At 40.1% G+C, this 19,655-nt stretch overlaps 1 protein-coding gene across 3 annotated transcripts in view; it reads right to left on the bottom strand.

Moving 5' to 3' along the window:
- Nucleotides 1–19,655, bottom strand: part of AHCYL1 (adenosylhomocysteinase like 1) — a 39,397-nt gene that overhangs the window by 2,564 nt on the left and 17,178 nt on the right. For 2 of the 3 annotated variants that reach the window (XM_063624550.1, XM_063624548.1), the window contains exons 2-16: nt 12,091–12,202; nt 9,874–10,017; nt 8,783–8,883; nt 8,242–8,344; nt 6,388–6,482; nt 5,714–5,820; nt 4,783–4,899; nt 4,500–4,563; nt 3,645–3,733; nt 3,210–3,280; nt 2,759–2,853; nt 2,576–2,674; nt 2,109–2,177; nt 1,533–1,611; nt 304–424 (exon numbers count right to left, since the gene is read on the bottom strand). In XM_063624550.1, coding sequence (XP_063480620.1) covers nt 304–424; nt 1,533–1,611; nt 2,109–2,177; nt 2,576–2,674; nt 2,759–2,853; nt 3,210–3,280; nt 3,645–3,733; nt 4,500–4,563; nt 4,783–4,899; nt 5,714–5,820; nt 6,388–6,482; nt 8,242–8,344; nt 8,783–8,883; nt 9,874–10,017; nt 12,091–12,202 — 1,466 coding nt within the window. Of the gene's footprint in view, nt 1–303; nt 425–1,532; nt 1,612–2,108; nt 2,178–2,575; nt 2,675–2,758; nt 2,854–3,209; nt 3,281–3,644; nt 3,734–4,499; nt 4,564–4,782; nt 4,900–5,713; nt 5,821–6,387; nt 6,483–8,241; nt 8,345–8,782; nt 8,884–9,873; nt 10,018–12,090; nt 12,203–16,798; nt 16,820–19,655 lie in introns of those variants that run through there. The other variant, XM_063624549.1, reaches the window with a different exon arrangement.

Genomic DNA, 19,655 nt, shown 5'->3' with positions numbered 1-19,655 from the left:
ATTCTCGTGCCTCAGCCACCTGAGTAACTGGGATTACAGGTGCCCGCCATCACACCCGGCTAAGAGATACGGTTTCGCCATGTTGGCCAGGCTGGTCTTGAACTGCTGAGCTCAAGTGATCCACCCGTCTAGGCCTCTCAAAGTGCTGGGATTACAGGCCTGAGCCACCGTGCCTGGCCTGGAACAGATTTCTTGTACTCTTCAAAATCAGGTACAACATTTGATCTTTATGTCAGAAACAGGCTAGCCTGCTTGGTTTAATACTGGGAAAAAGAGCTTTTCACTTGCTTCTCCCCAGGTTACCTGTAATAATTAGGTTTGAATGGCCCATTTTTGTTGAGTCCCAGATATTTTGCTTGGTCATCTGTCAGCTCTGTAAGGTGGGCATCAAATGATGGCAGGTGCAAGCTGGCAACGTATTCATCTAGGAAGAGCAAAGTGGCAGGAGAGCAGACTCCTTTTCAAAATGTCTCTCAGGTTATAACTTCCCATTTTCATTTGAAGTTTTTTTAAGAAAGCAGACAAGGGATGGAATAACTCTGAAAGAATCCACAACTTGAAATGTTTGCTTAATAAAAAAAAATCTCAAGGCTGCCTTTCTGGGCAGGGTGCTTCTCTCAGCACATCTCCAGCGCGTTCAGAAAAGCCACTTACCAGGGTAACAAAAGGGAGTGGGCTTTTACCTCTCTATCCTTCTCTGGCAAAGCAGGGGGCTTCCCTGCAGTGGCCAACATGTCACATGCTACTCCTACCTTCCTGTAGCAACCTCCTTAACTAGATTAAATTATAGTCAAATTAGCAATCAAAGTGGACACCAGTAAGCTAGAAAGACCCTGTGTCAATAACACTCAATTAGGGTAAGATCCATGGATCTTAGGATCATGAATTTCTAAGGTAGTTGGCACAGAATTTTTACTTTTCCATAGATAAGCTTCCCTTTTATAATTATACACTGAAAAAAAAGTCTGAAGTAAGCTATTGGAGGAGAGGAGAGCAAGAAGTATTTTAGCATTAAGAAGTCAGGGATTTGGGCTAGCCAAGGAGATATGGGAGATGGGTACACCGTGCAGAAGGGTAAAGGACTAGAGATGATGTATTATGTCCCATGAACACAGCATGGGTTGCTTACAAGAGATTGGGTGGTTTGCATACACTCACAGAAAATGGACAATAAAACCTGTGTTTGTTTCTCTCATTTTGTTCCAAGGCTGTATGTACTCAGCTGCACTGGGAAGTCTGCTGAACTTCATAAGGCTACTTAGAATAACAACATCTACCCTAAACCATTGTGTTAAGCACTGTTACTCATTAGCTGTGATTCTCACACAATTCTACAATGTATGTAGTATTATTCTCATTTTACCAATCAAGAAACTGAGGATCATGGAGATTAGAACTTGTCCTGAGGTCAAACAACCAGTAAGCACAGGAACAGGAATTGGAACTCTGACTCTAAATCCAATGCCTTTCATAGCAGTCATTTTGCCAAACTATGCAGCTGTCTGCATAGGTTTCCACCGTTTTTCACTCACCCATTTTCTTAGGAAGCAAGTACACATCCTGCTTGTATCGTCCCTCGGGTGCATTATAGAGTTCTATCAGTGCCAAAGCCTAAGGTGGGAAAAGAAGGCCAGAAAGCACAAAAATATTTCTTAGACAGGCACATAAAAATACAACCAGGTTTAACAGCATTTGGGTAAGTACTACAGTGATCTACCATAGTGACAGCACCTAGGACTTTGCCTATACTAAAGGCCAGCACATGGGTAAGTACTACAGTGATCTACCATAGTGACAGCACCTAGGACTTTGCCTATACTAAAGGGCAGCACACATCCTAAGAGGATTTGTTGTTTTTGTTTAGTTCCTGACAAAAGAACAAATCAAATAAAACTAGGCTGGAACATTATATTCTCAACTAAAACAGCCAATTCAACAAATATTGACTAGTGACTCTTTTCTATACTTAAGAATACCTGTCTCAACAATTTATTACATAAAAAAAGAATAGGATGATGAGAACATAGTACAGTACACCCTCACTGGAACTGATCTACGCCCAGTTCCACAAATTGCAGTGCAGTGTAAGCAGGCATTTTGCCACGTACCTGTGTTGTGGCTGTGATGGACAGAACAAAGGTGGGAACTGTGGAGCAGCTCAAATTGAGTAGACGACCCTGGAAAGGTAAGAGGGAGCCCTGGGATGAGCTCTGTCTCAGATTCCAATGGCATACAAGTCAAGCCAAAGCAGGAGAGGACTTTACACCCCTCTAGACTCAGTTGGAAGAGGAAGAATTACAGTTCCAGATCAGGACTCTAGGCTTTTTCCTATTTTCTGCAAATCCATCTGAGTCTGAAAGGTTAAAGAATCAGCTGTGGTTAGGAAATAGTGTTACTTAGTAAAAAGTAGATTTTTTAAGTGGTTTTATTTTGGGGACCAATTTGTGAAATATCTCTCTCTCCAAAGATAAAATTCAGGGAAACATAGGCCCAATATTTGTTTCCCTCCCCTCTCCCCTCGTGGATCTAACTACTCTGCTTGTGCTGCTCTTCCAGAGTCCTTCTCTGTGTGTACCTCTGCCAGGAGGACAACTCGTTTGCCATCTGGCCAGATGACATGGTCCACCTGAGAACGTACTCGCTCCCACGTCAGCTCCGGAGTGCGGAGGCTGGTCTGAAAGGAAGAAAGCACAGTTGACTGTGGTTATTAATGAAAGGTAGTAGACAAATGCCTAGCAACAAATGAGAGAAGCCTTACCACATCGATTTCTGTGTTGGAGTGGCCCATATTGCATACGATACAACTGTTTTTCATGCGATCCAAGTGCTCCCGTGTCACTACATTCTTATTTCCTAGAAGAAAAGATGGGTGGCTAAGGAAAGAGATGCCAGGCAACAAAGGTACTGGCTGGCTTTCAGGTAGAACATAGGAGACAAGAGGCTTGCTGGCATTAAAGAACATGTAGACATTCTGAGAGAAGACATGCATAACCGCTCCTTAGGCTACCTGGTCTTCAGATCAAGCAGTATAGAAAGTCACCAGGGAAAAAAGTTTTTTACTCTGGAAAACATGTTAAGGTTCTGATAGCTTATTCTAGTTCTGAGATCTTTATACTGAACAGAGGTCTCACCTCCTTTTTATGAAAGTCACTCAGACTACTTTCAAGATTTAGCCTCTGAATAAACACTTCTCTATGCAAGTTATTTACCTGTGCAAGTTATTACGACATCGACTTGCCGGATGACTTCATTTAGCTTTACCACCCTGAACCCATCCATGCTGGAAGAAAAGAAAGGAACACTATGAGTAAAGCAAGAAGGCAGTGGGAGGGAAGATGGTCATGAAATGAGACAAGATCCCCTTCTAAAGTTGGATCCAGTGCCACCTCAGAGGAATGGTGAGTGATAAGCTGTGCTAAACTATATAAACTGGCCTCTTCAGAGTCCCCAAGACTCCCTCCAGGAAGGAAAAATGCCAAGAGGCTCTAAGAGAGCCCTAGGGTTAGAGTGAGAAGAACAGAGCAGTCCTAGCCTTCTCTTCCCCTAGGTGATTTCTGCAAAAATGATTAATATACTCAATTATGAACTCTCAGTAACATAAAGTACCTAGAGTGAATCTAATAGTATTATCACTCTGTTCTTACCAGGCCTGCAGAGCACAGATGGGGTCGATTTCGGTAATGTAGACAATTGCTCCAAGAGCTTTGAGAGCAGCACAGCAGCCCTTGCCTACCTGCAGAACAAAAGAAAGGTCAAGTCGTTAGGTTCATTAAGTCATGGATATTTAGGGGAGGTAGGCTATTTGTGAGACAGAAATTAACCTTCATGAAATAGCCCGTCATCTGGTGAGCAGCTGCACAGACGCTCCAATCCCAAGCAGAACAGAAACAGACCCAGATTACGTTGTGAACCTCAGTTAGAGAGGTAATTTAGCAGACATGTCATAGGCAGGACTGGGGCTTTGCATAGCAGTTTTCATCAGGGAAACAAGACTAAGCAAAAGCAACTTACTCTAAGCAACCTCTAATTTCTTATTCTCTTACTTCAGAAGAATCTACTCAAGGATACCCTCGTAGCTCAGGAACTTCTTTGGGTCATTGCTGAAGACAACAAAATCTGTGACCTATTCCAGTCTGGAGATAGTCAACTATATATGCCATTTCAGATTCCACCCTTAATTCTACTGCAAGTCACTTGTGGGGCTAAAATGCTATATATTCACTTGAATTAAGTCTCATTAAAGGTTATTGTTATAATTGGAGAAAATGATACTGGTATCTATTCCACAAGACAAAATGGTAAAATCTGAAAACTCAATTCATTTTGTATGTTTCTATTCATAAATCTGAATAAAGGACTTTTGCTATTGTTTGAGATACATTACCTAAAAAAATTTAAACCTTGTATCAGTGACTCTAGATTGACGGCACAAGCCTGCTTTACCCAATATTTCTAATAAGTACACAAAAAGAAAGAGACACTGAGACCCAGCTATTTACCTCACCATAGCCACACACCACCACTTGTTTCCCACCAAACATCACATCTGTGGTCCTCTTCAGGCTGTGGAAACAGACAAGGGCTCAACTCAAACGTTAACAGCTCAAACTCAGTCCCTCTTCACAAAGTTAAAAGTGTGGGCCAATGCCCATGAGAATATCAATTGGAAGCTGGTTGAGGTCAGTATGAAATGGTCCCTCTAATAAACTTTTAAAGCCAAAGGAAGACCAGGGGACAAGACCAGAGCCCCTAGAAGTTTGAATATATATACATTCAACCTACCCATCCAAAATGGATTCTCGACAGCAGTACAAGTTATCAAACTTCTGTTTGGTAACAGAATCATTGACGTTCATGGCCGGAACACAGAGCTTCCCAGCTTTGGAGAGCTGATATAGCCTAAAGGGAGAAGAGGTCACAAAAACAAACAAAAACCAAGTTAGCTGGCACAACATAATACGTGGCAAAATCTGCCTAATTTTCTTCAAGTTCCATGCTGCCCTTCCCAGTCTCATTTATCGCCCAAGGATAGTAGAAAACATAGATTATTTCCTTGTCATCCCTCCACATTTCTTTTCATTTTCTTCTCCCTTTACCCCTTATTTGGAAGAAAAAAAAAGCCTTTCAATTGAAGAAATGTACTTCTCTTCCCTTTATAGGGAGTGTTATTTCCTTTGATCAGCATTTTTCAATAGAAACCCATGCCTACTTCTGATAAACAAAGACTATCAATGATTCTGATATGGTTCCGTGTGCGTGTGAGTAAGCATGTGCAGTGTACCCCCAAGAAACACTCTTTCAGATATCTTTTCAGTATTCCAACAAGCCAAGAATATTTTGCCCAGTTTTACTTTCTGTAGTGTGTATAACATGTAGTTTCGACAATAGGATTGTTTTTCATATTTCAAATATAAAATGATAATACAATATTGAATACAGTTTTTCAAGATACACTTATTCCCTACCCGCCCCTCAACACTAGTTGAGAATCACTCAATGGAGTAAATGGGAGAGAAAAATGTATGAACTAGAACCTGAAATAACTTCCTTCTAGGATCAACTTGATTTTTCAAAAGTAAAAACTCAAAAGTTTTATCTAATGAAGATATTCCCATTTAGTTATAAGTCTGAAACACAGTCCTAAAGCCTAACAGAGACCAGAAGAGTTTGCTGAGGCAAGGACACAAGGGGCAGCTACTCCAGAATCTGTTACCTGTGAACACCAGTCACGCTCTCTTCCACAATGCCTCGGATCTTCTTAAACACGTTTGGATACTTCTTATAAACCCAGTGGGTTAAGTCTCCCCCATCATCCAGGATCTATAGAACAGCCAGAAGACTTCTATGGGCATTCAGGCTGCTAGGGCTGGGGGGAACTTTGAACCCACTTTCTGTACTAGTAAGAGAGCCCTGTATGTTTTGGAAGAGTACTCCTCAGAGCTCCTTAGAGCAGGCTTAGAGAGTGGAAATACAGTCAAATTTGTTGGTGTAAAATGGTTAAAAGGATTCCTAGGTTTGTTTTAGGCTACAGTGATGAGTATTAAGCTAATCACAGACTCATTTTTAGTCTAGAGTCTTGAAATATATAGCCCCTTTGAATGCAAAAGGAGAACTGGGGCAGGAAGGAAAGAAAGCAGAATCCTACTCCAAAGAAGCACCACTATTTTGTTCTGGTGTGTTTGAGCCATGTGTTCAGCTAGTCTTACCCTTCCCCCACCTTTCCATTCAGTACTCAGACCCATTCTGAATAGGTATCAAGCTGAACACTTTAGCAACAAAGTCAGTGCATAAGACCAAACATCCAAAACATATTTAGGGAACCATGCTTTGAGGGAAAAAAAGGAAATAAATCTATTGTCAAAGTGTAGGATGTATATGCATTATTACCATGTTGGCCTGCCACCCATCCATGTTCACACAGCGGTCAATACACCACCAGAAGTCATCTTCTGACTCGCCCTTCCAAGCGAACACTGCAACTCCTGTAGAGACAGAAATGAATCAGCTGATTCCTCCTTTGAGGAGTGTCCTGTACCAAATCACTTTCTGAGATCCATGTGAAGAGAAAAAGGCAAAAGAAACAATTTCAGAAAGGAAAAAATTTAGAGCCAAAAGTCAAAGAATCACTTTTGGTTCAGATATTAATTAGGTTAAGAAATTAAGAAATTTTTGTTTTAAAAGTATTTTGGAACCTTAAAGTGTTCCTTTCTTTGGGCTAATTTTATACTTAGAAGGAGATAAAATGAAGTGGGAATTAATAAAAGTTGTTAACTGGAGCATTATTCATATTAGTAAACATCTTCAAACAACCTAAATGTTCTCCATTAGGAAAATAGTGAGGTAAAATCACATAGCCATATGAATGAGTATTACAAATGATGCTGTCACAGTTTTCAGTGACATAGAAAACTACGTCTGAAAATATTGTATTTAGGTTATAAAACTGTATACATATTAGAATTTATTTCATCCATGTAAAGTAGAAAAAAGGAAAAGGAAAAATATTAATCAAATACTCTATGTAGTGGGATTGTAGGGTTTTGGGGAACTTCCTAAATTTTTTGCAGTTAACACTTATCAGAAAAGAATAAACAAAAAAACCCAAAAGTATTATAAAGTTGCTTTCTGAGGATTTTAGAAAGATGAGAGGTCCGGCTGGGTGCAGGGTCTCATGCCTGTAATCACAGCACTTTGGGAGGCCAAGGTAGGCAGATCACTTGAGGTGAGGAGTTGGAGACCAGCCTGGCCAACATGGTGAAACTCTCTACTAAAAATACAAAAATTAGCTGGGTGTGGTGGCATGCATCTGCAATCCCAGCTACTCAGGAGGCTGAGGCACGAGAATCACTTGAACCCAGGAGGCAGGGGTTGCAGTGAGCCAAGACTGCGCCATTGCACTCCAGCCTGGGCAACAGAGTAAGACTCCCTCTTAAGAAAAAAAAAAAAAGATGAGAGGTCCTCAAAGAAACTTCACGGTGATTTTCTTCTGAATATTTGAATAACAAAAATTATTATTATTGTTATTAATTTTTGAGATGGAGTTTCACTCTGTTGCCCAGGCTGCAGTGCAGTGGCATGATCTCAGATCACTGCAGCCTCTGCCTCCCAGGTTCAAGTGATTCTCCTACCTCAGCCTCCTGAGTAGCTGAGATTACAGGCGCACACCACCACTCCAGGCTAACTTTTGTATTTTTAGTAGAGGTGGGATTTCACCATGTTGGCCAGACTGGTCTTGAACTCCTGGTCTCAAGTGATCTGCCCGCCTCGGCCTCCCAAAGTGCTGGGATTACAGGCGTGGGCCACCAGGCCTGGCCTGAATAATAAAAAATTATTTTATGTTTAATTAAACTCACAAATAGCTCATATATTTTCAATGCTATACTGAATACCAAATTATTTAATGCACTATCAATATAAAAGGTACTTCTTACTTGTGCTCTCTCACAAAATTGATGGCACTTATATAGTTTAACATTCCTCCTCGTTCAACTAACACTAGCACTGGGCATGTCCCCATGCCATTAGATTATTTTCAAAGGCCATTTTTAATGACTACATAATATTCCATCATGGATATCCGTCTTAATTTCATTATCCACTTTCTTCCTGTTGAGGTTTTTATCATCGCAATTTTACAGCCTCTAGACATATATGATATTGTAATGACAATTTTGATACATAAATTTTATATGTTTGGATAACTATTTTGGGGCAAAGTTGGTGGAAAAAACCCGAACTTACCAGCCTCAGCCAGTGCTGCAGCTACTTCATTCTGAGTTGAGTAGATGTTACAAGCAGACCAGCGGCACTGAGCCCCCAGGGCACAGAGTGTCTCAATCAACACCTGTGTAGAGTGTAGGAAGACAGGGTGAGGAAGAGAAGGGCCACCCAGGAATGGAGAGCAAGCCTCAGCAAGATAACAATACCTATCAACTCTGCACCAACAGGCGCTACACTGGAAAGTTACAAAGGGGTGTACTCCAGCGAGGTGGTGCACTGGTATTTAACTTTGCATAAAACATAAAAGTTTTTATAAAAGTCTTTATAACATTTTATAACAATCATATGTTTGCAAATCTAGACTTTCCTAGGTCAAGTTTGCTGAAAGTGGGTTTACATATAAAAAAGACCCCAGAAAACCCCATTATTGTGTAACAGGGAGATCCTACTAATAGTTAGCATTTGGAGGTTGGCGAGTTAGGAAAGGAAAAGTGAAACAAAAAAAAAATTGATTTCTTTCTTCCCCTTATCAGAAGTCCCTCTTTTCTCCCAACAAACTCACCGCTGTCTGGGCTGTGATGTGTGTACAGCCCACTATTTTAGCACCAGCCAAGGGCTTCTCCCCCTGAGCACGTTTCCTGAGTGAAATCAGAGCAGACATGTCTGTGAAAGAACAGAGGATTTGAGCTAGGTCTGCACTAGCAGTATCATCAGTTCCTGCCCCAGGGCTGGTCTGGATCTGTTGAGATATGGTGAGATGAGGCAGAAAAACTTTAAGCCTATTTCCATGACGACTGGCAGCTTCAACAGCACAGTAATAGTGGAGAGCAGTCATGCAACCACTTGGAGTTTCTCTCTTCCTCTACTGCTTCAGCTTTATATGCAGAGGACTGAACAGAGAATGAAGTACTGATCAAAATGAAGGGTGAGTCTCATCATTCATTTAGGAAGAGAGGAAAATAGTCAAGGCATTGGCTAATAGATTCCTATATATAATCATCAGACCAGAAAGACTGTACCCTCAGCCGAAACCACTAACTTCTGTTTTTCTATTCTGTCTTACCATGTCCTGTCAGTCTGTTTGGTTTCTCTACTCTCTCAGTATAGAACATGCCTTCAATGTGTAAACAACACAAGAGTAAAGAGGACCTTACTGGGAGTGGCTGGGGTACAGAAACCACGATTTAACTGTCAGTCACTTTTACTCTGCTCCAGCAGAGGGTGCTCAGGACCAAACAAGACTCTAGGTCACCACATCTTTACCTTAAAACCCTTCCTCATCAGCTGCTTCTGGGCAATCTGGGTCTCTGCCATTGGCAGCTATAGTAAGATCCCATATAACCAACTACCACGTAGTGATCTAGGACTTGCCAATTCTGCCATGTAGATCTTTGAATACAGTGGTGGGGTGGGGCAAGGAGGAAAACAGAAACTACTCTGTGTGTAATCACCACATGCTGAGAACAGAAGGAAGAGAGAACAAAATCCCGAGACTTAAGTTCCATAGAGAGAGAAGCGTTTATCCGAAAGTCCATAATACTGTTTTTCTTCCTAGTATACTTTCAAGTCAGCTTTCAAGTCTTAAGTTGTTTGTGGATTCTGATGGTCAACAAGAGGGTTGTTTCTGGTCCCCTACCCACTCCCTTTCTTTACCTTGCTCTGCAATCTCAATCTCCCGGCGTCCAAATTCTGCCTGCTTGATGTTCTTCACACAGAAATTGCTGCTGCCCTTGGAGTTGGTTTGCTGCTTCTCTCGGGGAGAAACCTCATCATCAGAGCTATCTGTGTAGGATGCAGCTAGACCCAGGAAAGAAAAAAACAAGGATAGAAAAACCTCAGTGGTCCCCAACTCTACAGACTGCAGTCCCCAAGGGACTTTCATTTAAGTTAAGGGAACACCCTTGATTGGAGCTACCTTTTACAACGCTCTCAGTTCTGCTCCTCTAGGTTCTAATAGGTGGTATGAATGAAACTGTTGTGGATGCTTCCATGTTGCAGCTCTTTCACCCACCCTAACAATACTGTGCCATTAGTGCCTGTGACAAGGGACCACTGATTCTAAACCTGTACCAGCTATAGTAATCCCAGATAGTAGAGGTACTTGGTCCCATCTGGATTGGAACCAGACCTGGCAAAAACAGAAGAATAATTGAGGGCAGATAAGGAATGCTATTTCTATAGATCACTGGTTCTCAAATTCAAGAATCTATCAGGATCACATGGAAGGTTTTTTAAAACATATATTGCTAGACCCCGTGGTCAGTTTCCCATTTGGCAGGTATGGAGTGGCACCTAAGAATTAGTATTTCCAACAAGTTACCAGGTGTTGCTGATGCTGTTAGTCAGAGGACCACACTTTAAGATCCATGGATATAGACAAAAGTGATAAGACAGTCTTACAAGGGATTTTACACTAAGTTGTGCTCAAGGAATAGAGAAAGAAAGAAATGGCACAAAAGGCAAACAGCTCTGGTTCTATTGATAGCCCTGGGAAAGTCTGTCAATGGGAAAGTCTGTCAAAATGATCAACTTTAAAAAGTGGTTTCACATAAAAGCTAAAAATACCACTTATCTGACAGATATGCAAGAGGATATACAACAATCATTCCTTACCTCTCAAATCACTTCTTTCCTCTCTGTATTGAGTACTTTCCTCATCATGGTTTCTGCTAGTATACCTGGACTCTCTCACTGGCTGACTTCTATGTACAGGTCCTCCTCCTGTCCAGCTAACACAAATACTACTAAAGATTATCTTCCCCACTATGACATTTTAACCATATCACTAAACTTTTTAAAAGGCTCTAATACATTTCTGTAACATGGCCATCAAGATCTTTGAAGACCTTTTAAAAGCCTTCTTCAGTCGTTTTATCTTTCTTCCTCTCATAACTCAATTTTTCACAATTAATTTTTCTTCTTTCTTGGCTACAATTAGCCTGCTTGTCACACACCACTTTTTATCTGTCACTCCAGGATCATATATAATGGCTTTTCATTTATGTTAATCCTTAATGTTGATAATACAATGCAAAAGGTATTCTGGCAAAGGACAATGAATGGCTTTTGGTACCAATATCTCTGCTGACATTAATAGCAATCTGTAACCTCTTAATCTTTTAACAATGAGTCTTCAGTTAAACAATGACAAGGTTGTATTGATGTCCCTAATGTTTTCTCCTGTATTCAGCTGCCAAGATTCTATATTCTTTTCCATGCTAATTTTCTAATACATGCTCTATAGTTGGGAAGGACACAATACAAAACAGAAAAAGACTTTATTTACAGAGAGTTAAGACAGGAGGAGAGAACTAAAAAGAAACAGAACTGGAGTCACATTACAGTAGTCTGAATCTTCCTACTCCAGAGGCTAACAGGGGAGGATATTCCAACAGAAAGAATAACCTAATAAATAAGAGAAGCCAAAATACTAATTTTATTGTTACAATCTAAGCAGTCTTGGAGACAAGAAAGAAAGAGATAGGTGGCAGGGTATATTTTATACAGAGAAATCGTGCTTCAAAATGCACTTCTTTTTTAAGGCCAATTCTGTCAGCCAAAATAGCATTGATTTCTTCCTTTTGAAATGGGCGGATCAATGTGGGAATGGGAACTAGCCTAGTCCTACCAACTGGGCACTGGCCACAGGCCACACACACAGACAGCCAGGGGGAAGAAAGTCTCGAGTCGACAAAAGCTTCCCCAGCTACTAGCTTGGCTGCAGAACATTCCCACTGCCCAGCCACTAACAGTTTTCAGCACAAAGGTGGGCAGTCATAACATGAGGTATTTTCAGATTGCTAAGTGAAGAGCACTGGTAGCAAACAGGGAAGAGAGATTAGAGAGGACATGGAGTTCATTCACACCTACCTGAACTGTAGCTGTCAGTGGAGGACTGTGAGATCGAGCGAGACAAAGATCTTCGGCCAGTTTTGGTGGGGAATTTGGTGAACTCCTGCATGTCATCAGCAAACTGGATTTGCTATACAAAAGGAAGACAAAAAGTTGAAAACTTATAAGGAAAATCCATGAAATGTCTTTTTTTTTAAGGTTATACATTGTCTTTCCCTAAAAGCCATGTTATCACATGGCTCCTACTAAGCCAGCAACTTTCCCACCAGAAATGGGGGAAGGCCGAGGCTACTCTCTGACTTCTCCCAACATGTCAATCACTGTCTCCTCCCAATTGTTTCTGCAGGATTTGGGGAGGAGGGGCCAAGGTTAAGAACCAACTTCTTTTAGTATATGTTCAATTTTACAAATCTTTCTCACATTCCATCAAGTTTTTTCCCCTCTTATAACCCTGACAGATTACTCTTTACCCTTCTTCCCAAATCTTTCAGAAAACAGAATCTCATAGTGCTACTGGAGTTTTTTGGTTTTTGTTTTCAGAATATTCCCTTGTAGCACACTCCTAGAGTTGGCAATGGTCTTGCTTTCTGAAAGAATTATGAAGAGATGCCTAGAAATGGTGATGGGCATTACGGTGCCAATACTCAGAGCCCAACCATATGTCTATACTTCACAAAGCCAATGTAGTATCTCCAGAACCTTCTATCCTAGTAAAAATTTAAAATACCAGAATATAATGATAAAAAGAAATTAAAAAACCCACATACACTATAGTAAATTCTAACTCATTAGGACTAATTTGAAGGAAGGAGAAAATAATGACTTGGTAAACTTTGTATTAAAAACTTCCTTAAATGGACCAGGTACGGTGGCTCACGCCTGTAATCCCAACACTTTGGGAGGCCAAGGTGGGTAGATCATGAGGTCAGGAGATGGAGACCAGCCTGGCCAAGACGGTGAAACCCCATCTCTACTAAAAATACAAAAATTAGCTGGGCTTGGTGGCAGGTGCCTGTAGTCCCAGCTACTTGGGAGGCTGAGGCAGGGAATTGCTTGAACCCGGGAGGTGGTGGTTGCAGTGAGCCGAGATCGTGCCACTGCACTCCAGCCTGGGTGACAGAGTGAGACGCCATCTCAAAAACAAAAACAAAAACAAATCCCCAAAAAACAAACTTCTTTAAATGAAATAAGCCAGAACTAGATAATTCTTTGAAGAAAACTGGCTCTAATCAATAGCAAATAGCTTGCAATTGATATTATTTATAGATTTATAAAGTGTGTAACACTTTTATTACATGGTTTAAACTTTCCTCCCGAACTCCTGTTTAAACTCTGATAAACCCTTTCTTCAAAATAAAATAAACTTCACCATCCTGAAATAAGCAGGATGGTTTGAGTATGTGAACTGAGATTCTGTTCACAATCCGACTAAATCTGAAAAGGTTCCCGTGGAGAATCCATTAAGCTAAGTCTTTAGCAAATACTCTGGAAAGATAAATGACTACAGATTCAAATCTTCTCTGTATAATACTGGCAACATGGTTACAGCCACTTTAAAGCCAGTAACAGTAAACTACCTATTAGCTACAGCTGCAAAAGCTTCCCCTCCTCTTTCACATGTACCCTTCAGCTAGGGGAGCACCAGATTGCAGTGCAGGAATCAGGTTTAAGCGGGCGGCCTAGGCATAAGCAGCTAATATAAACAAATTGGAAACTGATTTCTGCAGTCAGTAAAGCTAGTTTCACTGAAGAGATTAATCCAGGACCAAGGTAATGACTTCCAACTCAATATGCTGTTATTTTGATGATGGAAAAAAATACACAGTCAAGAGACCATCAAGCCCTCTTAACACTCTCCAGAGGCAGCCCTTCTTCCACCAGCCTCCCTGCTGCCGGCATATGCAGCCTATTCTATTTGGAAGCTACTCTCCCCTCTGCTATGATTCCTTCCCCTGTTCGCCTTTTTTCAAAGGGTTCTGGGCATGTTCCCAGATACCAGGTACATGGAGGGTGAGGGTGGGGGAGGGAACTGCAATAACACTTGCAGTTTTTTATATAGAAAGGTGGCTGTGGCAAGAGAGAAATGTGTTTCTTCAGCAACTTAAAAACTGAATAGTCATAATTTCCCCTTATATTAATAAAGCTCATCAGTAGCCTAAAGCGAAGCAAAATCTTTCCCATCTAAAAATACTGGACTGTGTTGCAAGCAGCTTAGCAGCTTACTAACCAGTGCAGTGCCCCTACCTCCCCATCTCTCAAATAATGAATATGGTCCATATTTGAAGTAGGTAGAATGTAGTTAACCCAAGCCATGGCAAGGATGAATGGGCTGTGTATTCTTGCAGCTGTTTGACATTCTCATCACTTATAAGGTGTCCCAGCAATACAAAGATGCATGAAAACCTGGTCTTCTCTTCCACCCCAAATTACATGCTGAAGAGAATCTGTGTTACAACTGATGCTGTGGAATACATCTTCTCTGCCAGTTTCCTCCAGACCTGCTAGCTCCACTGGTTATCTTCACAGCTAGTAGCTCTGTTTTCTCTTGGTGAAGTATCTCCTGGAGCATTGTTCACCCTCACATTGTAAATATAAACACTGCTGCCAAAAGCAACTTTTGGATATCACAAGTTTTCTCTCCAGATCTCAACAACAACCTTCTGATTGGGTTGGACTCACTCATTTATGGCAAATATGATAATCTGGGTAAGACAAAAATGAAGACTACAAAGTTGTTCTGTTTCTATTAATTCCTATCATCATAATTTCTTCCAAACGTTAAGTCTTAATTACTGTGCTTTCATCTTTCTTCAAATCTACATCTACAAGGAATACTATACCTAAATAAAAAGTAGGATTGGGAAGAGAAGGAATGGAAAGGAAATAAAGTGGCTGAAATGCAGAAAGTATCTTTAAGTAAAGTCTTATGTTAAAGAACGATGTTATGCTTGAGTACTCACCATCCCATAAACAGCCTTACCCACAACTGAACAAGTACACCAGTGTTCCATTCTTACACTAAGAGCATATTTATGAAAGGCTAGAAGGTCAGATTGACCCATTCTTCAAATAGCACACCCAAATACAGAAGTCTACTTGCTGTGTCTTAAAAACCCAATTAAATATCAGGCCAGTTTAACATGCTATTTAAAGCACCTCTTCAAATAGCTTAGCAGGTACAATGGTTGACTTTCCTCCATGTGATACTGAGAATGGTAAAGAAAAGCTCTACCAAACGAATAATTTGGGGTATATCCACTACCTAGTGGGGAGTCTGCTGACAAAGTGAGCTGAAAGACTTGTGCAGACCTTACCAAGAAAAGGGGATCAGAGACAATCCAAAAAAGTTACACACCTCAAGAGAAGAAAAATTGTATGCTGTTCATTTAGTTGATCCTATTTTTTTTTTTTTTTTTTTTACCATCAGAAGCTGAGTTTACTTTCACAAACACACATCCTATATTCTCAGATGTTAAATAGCCCAGCTACACTCCTTCCCAGGGCCCACCCAATTTTGCCTGCTATCTCCTGAATGAGAAAGAATTAACAGCGACCAGAATTCCACTACAACATTTTAGCCAAGAAATGGTGATCAGGATAATATCTGTCATGCATTATATTCTTTAGTCATCACATTTGCTAGGCACCAACTAAGTATCCAGTGCTACTCCAGAAAAGTTCTATGCAAGGAAACACGGTCCCTTAAAATCTGTAGACATGTTTTGACCCATAGTATAGTAATGTAAGTGGCTTTGGCATGGAATTTCACTGCTCCATGAGGAACATGCCAGATATTATAGTCTTCACAGCCTTATCTGGATATTGTTTAACTTAGGTTTAACTTAGACATCTTGTCAAATTCGTTATTTCAAATACCAATCTAACAGCTTTTAATTTCCTTAGAAAGATTTCTTCCTAAGTGTCAAGAACTAGATTCAAAGATAAACAGCAATTACTAGGAAAACAAATCATTAAGAAAGTGTAATGCAGAAGTGAGCAGAGCAGTCTTTCTTACTGCAGAGAATTATTTGAAGGGCTAGTATCCCTCTTTTGGTACACTACTGATTCTCTGGGACATTCCTAAATTTATATATTCTGTCCCACTGTCTCTCCTATCATATTGTGTGTAGAAATTTTTCTGTTTAGAAATTATGGTCAGCATATTTCTTAGCAACTGAGCAAAAAAAAAGTAACAATAAAAAACTAGATATTTTAACAAGATCATCATTACTAAGCATAGTGTGTCAGAACATTTTCAAGATTCCTACATCTTTTCTAATCCCTCTTTCACACATATTTTCTGGTTAAATTATTTTTTCTTCTACAGATTCTACCCTCACCCACTCCTTTTTCAGAGGAAAGGAAGAGGATATGGCAGACAACCAAAACAGGTGTAATACCTTTACTTCCTTACGTTCTCTCTCTTTTTAAAGAGACAGGGTCTCACTATGTTTGCCAGGCTGGCTGCAAACTGCTGGGCTCAAACAATCTTCCCACCTCCAGAGTAGCTAGGACTATAGGCCCACACCACCATGCCCAGTTATTCTTGATATTTACCAGTCTGATTCCCATTTCAGATGAACCCAAAGAAACAGTTATCAATAAACACCCACTCCTTGGTACAAGAAATACACAAGTCTGAATACCTTTCACTTCAAGTAAAAAAAAAAATGTTTCCCAAAGAAAGGAATTCCCTTCCCAACACAATGCCCCCAGACACACCCACCGGAAAACAACTTATCTCAAGGGAATCAATCTCAGGCCAGAGTTGAATCCACAGCCACCTCCAGTCACTTCTTCCATTCCCTTGTGCAGAAACCAGTCTTCTGAGACTCAGCAGGTTTTGGCTGTTCCCTGCTCTCCTTCCCTGTCTCAAGTTTCTTAAATTCTCAGTCTCCCCAGATGGGGCCTGAGTTTCTAGGGGGAGAGGGAGGGCAGGCTGACTAATCTCAGCACATATCTTCCCCCCGACTCTCGCCTCTGTGTCTCAACAGTAACAGGATATAACACACACACAGCTGGAATCCAATTCCACAGTCAGAAGCAATACTCCTTTCAAAGTAGGACTCAACTAGATCTTCTGTCAATGCTCGCGGCGAGAAGAGGTGAGGCAATACCAGGCCCCAAACTGCTGAGTCACTTAAAAGGTAAGGAACACACAGCTTGAAAAACTCTGCCAAAGAGTAGTTTGACCCTTGTGAGCTACTCCCCTCTCTTCCTATAAGACAAAACACTTCACTGACTTCACTATTATCTCCTAAAGTGCTCCAGTCAATGAGTAATCGAGGCCTGCAACTGCCAACTAGAAGTAAAAATAAGGTTAGAAAAAAGGCAGTAAGTAGGACAGAAAAGGGCTTCCCAATCTTTTGAACACCACAATTTAGAACAGAATGGAACACACATCGAGACTGTTTCAATGCCTATTTAGCTATCTACTACCTACCTAGTTGCCTGACCTGTCCATACTTCTCTTTTCTCAGTCCCACCACCAGTATTATATAAACACATGCCAGACATCTGTTTCTCCCGACATTGAATTATCATCAATTCTAGGTTTTAAAAAAAAATCAGTATAGGTGACTGAAGAAATCCTGGTTCCTGGAACATACCCACTACTTTAGTGACAACACTAAAGTCTCCTCTCCCACCCGCTACCCTCCATCCCCACTTGCTAGCACCATTGTTGTACTTTACTTTTCCAACTTTATTATAATCATTTTCAGCATATAAAAAAATTAAAAGCATAGTATAATAAACACCTGTACTCTCCACCTAGAATGAATCTTTCCATTTTCCATAATAGTTTTCTCTCTATATATATACACATACACATGCATACTTTCACATGGTCCTGTAAAAATAAAGGTTGCAAACATGAACATTACCAATAAATTGTTCAGAATGTATCTTCTAAGAATAAGAATATTCTCCTACAGAACCATGATGACATATCACACTTAATATTAACAATTATTCTATATCTTCATATATCCAGACTGTCCAGATTATATTGAAATTTCCCCAATTTTCTCAAGAATATTTATTTATATCCCAACAGTCTCCTCAACCCTGCCAACCCAGCATGGATTCAAGGTTCATTAAATGCAGTTGGTTGTTAGGTTCCTTTAGCCTCTGCTAATCTAGAACAGTCTCTCCAATGTCTCCTACCCCCTTGTGATACTGACTTTTCTTTGAGGAATCCAGACTAATTGTCTCATAAAATCACTTATTTTTCAATTTTTCAGAGGGTTTCCTTCCTATAAATTGGAAGTTCAGTTCTGAGGTTTTATTTTGAAAAAGGTTAAAATTCTGGCAAGAATATTTCCTGGATTATGTAGTATATTTCACCTTGGGTCATCATCAGGAGGCACATGTCGGGTTGTTCCACTATTAGCAATGCTAAGATTGAGTCCTGGTTAAAGTGAGAACATCAGATCTCTTCTTTGAAAGGGACATTTTCTCTTTTGCAAGTAAAATTTAATTTGTAGGGTGACACATTTTTCATCATGTTAATATCCTATTCCCTAATGACTTTACCATCTGTTAATAATCCTTGCCTGAACCAATTATATTGGGAAGGTTATAGAATCGCAACTTGTATTTTTCTATCAATCCTTCCACATTAGCTGGCATTCTTTTGTAAAGAAAAATCTTCTCCCTTTGTCATTCAGATTTTTATGTATTTAACAGATTACACTTAATTATACATTAATTGCACTGAATACTCATATTGTCTCAAATTGAGCCCGTGGGAGCCTCCTTCAAGCTGGCTCTTCTGTCCTTTGACATGATTCCATTACAGTCCTTCCACTCTTTTTGACAAAATAAGATATACCAGGCTCACCTTGTTCTTCCTCTTCTCCAAAGCTGGAATCAACCATTTCTCTCAGGAGCCTTTCTTTTAGGAGGGAGTAGTATTTAGAAGCTAATATCTGGAGTAAGAGGTGTGATAATTGCTATTAGAGATGCCACTACTCCTAGGTTCTTTTGGTAGAGAGAGAAATCAATCCTTTTACTTATGAGTTCATATTGATATTTCTACTTCAGATTCAGTATTACCTTTTTTAAAAAAAGTTTAATTTTCCTATTTTTATGTCTTGTCTCTGATGTTTATTCTATAATGCATATAAAAGTTTCAAAATGACAAGACTGTTATTACGCACCAAAATTTACTGAGTGACGTCTCAAGGTTTCACTGAAGTTCTTCTCGTCCTCAGAATACATTTCATAAAGATGTATAATCAAAGAACTATTTTCTGGGTGACTGAGTAATCAATTTGATATATTAGGTTAAGATTTTAAATTTTAGTTGGGTTCATTCCTTTGTGTTTGTAAGAACTTAAAGGTTTCCTTTTTTCTCTTTGACATATGAAACATTTACATGTCTCAAAACTTTAAAAGGTATACTCAGAGAAGTTTCACTGCTATTCCTAGCCCTGATACTCTATGTGTCCCTCCCCATTTTCATTGGTTTCTGGTTTATCCTTTTTATGTTTCTTTTTAGGAGTGTGGGAAGCAAATACGTATTATTTTCCCCCCCTTACTCAAAAGGTAGCATGATAATATAGTCTGCACCTTGTTTT

Source organism: Symphalangus syndactylus, chromosome 12 (genome assembly GCF_028878055.3).
Source record: "Symphalangus syndactylus isolate Jambi chromosome 12, NHGRI_mSymSyn1-v2.1_pri, whole genome shotgun sequence".
Taxonomy (NCBI): Eukaryota; Metazoa; Chordata; class Mammalia; order Primates; family Hylobatidae; genus Symphalangus; species Symphalangus syndactylus.
This window is presented reverse-complemented; position numbering and strand designations above follow the sequence as displayed.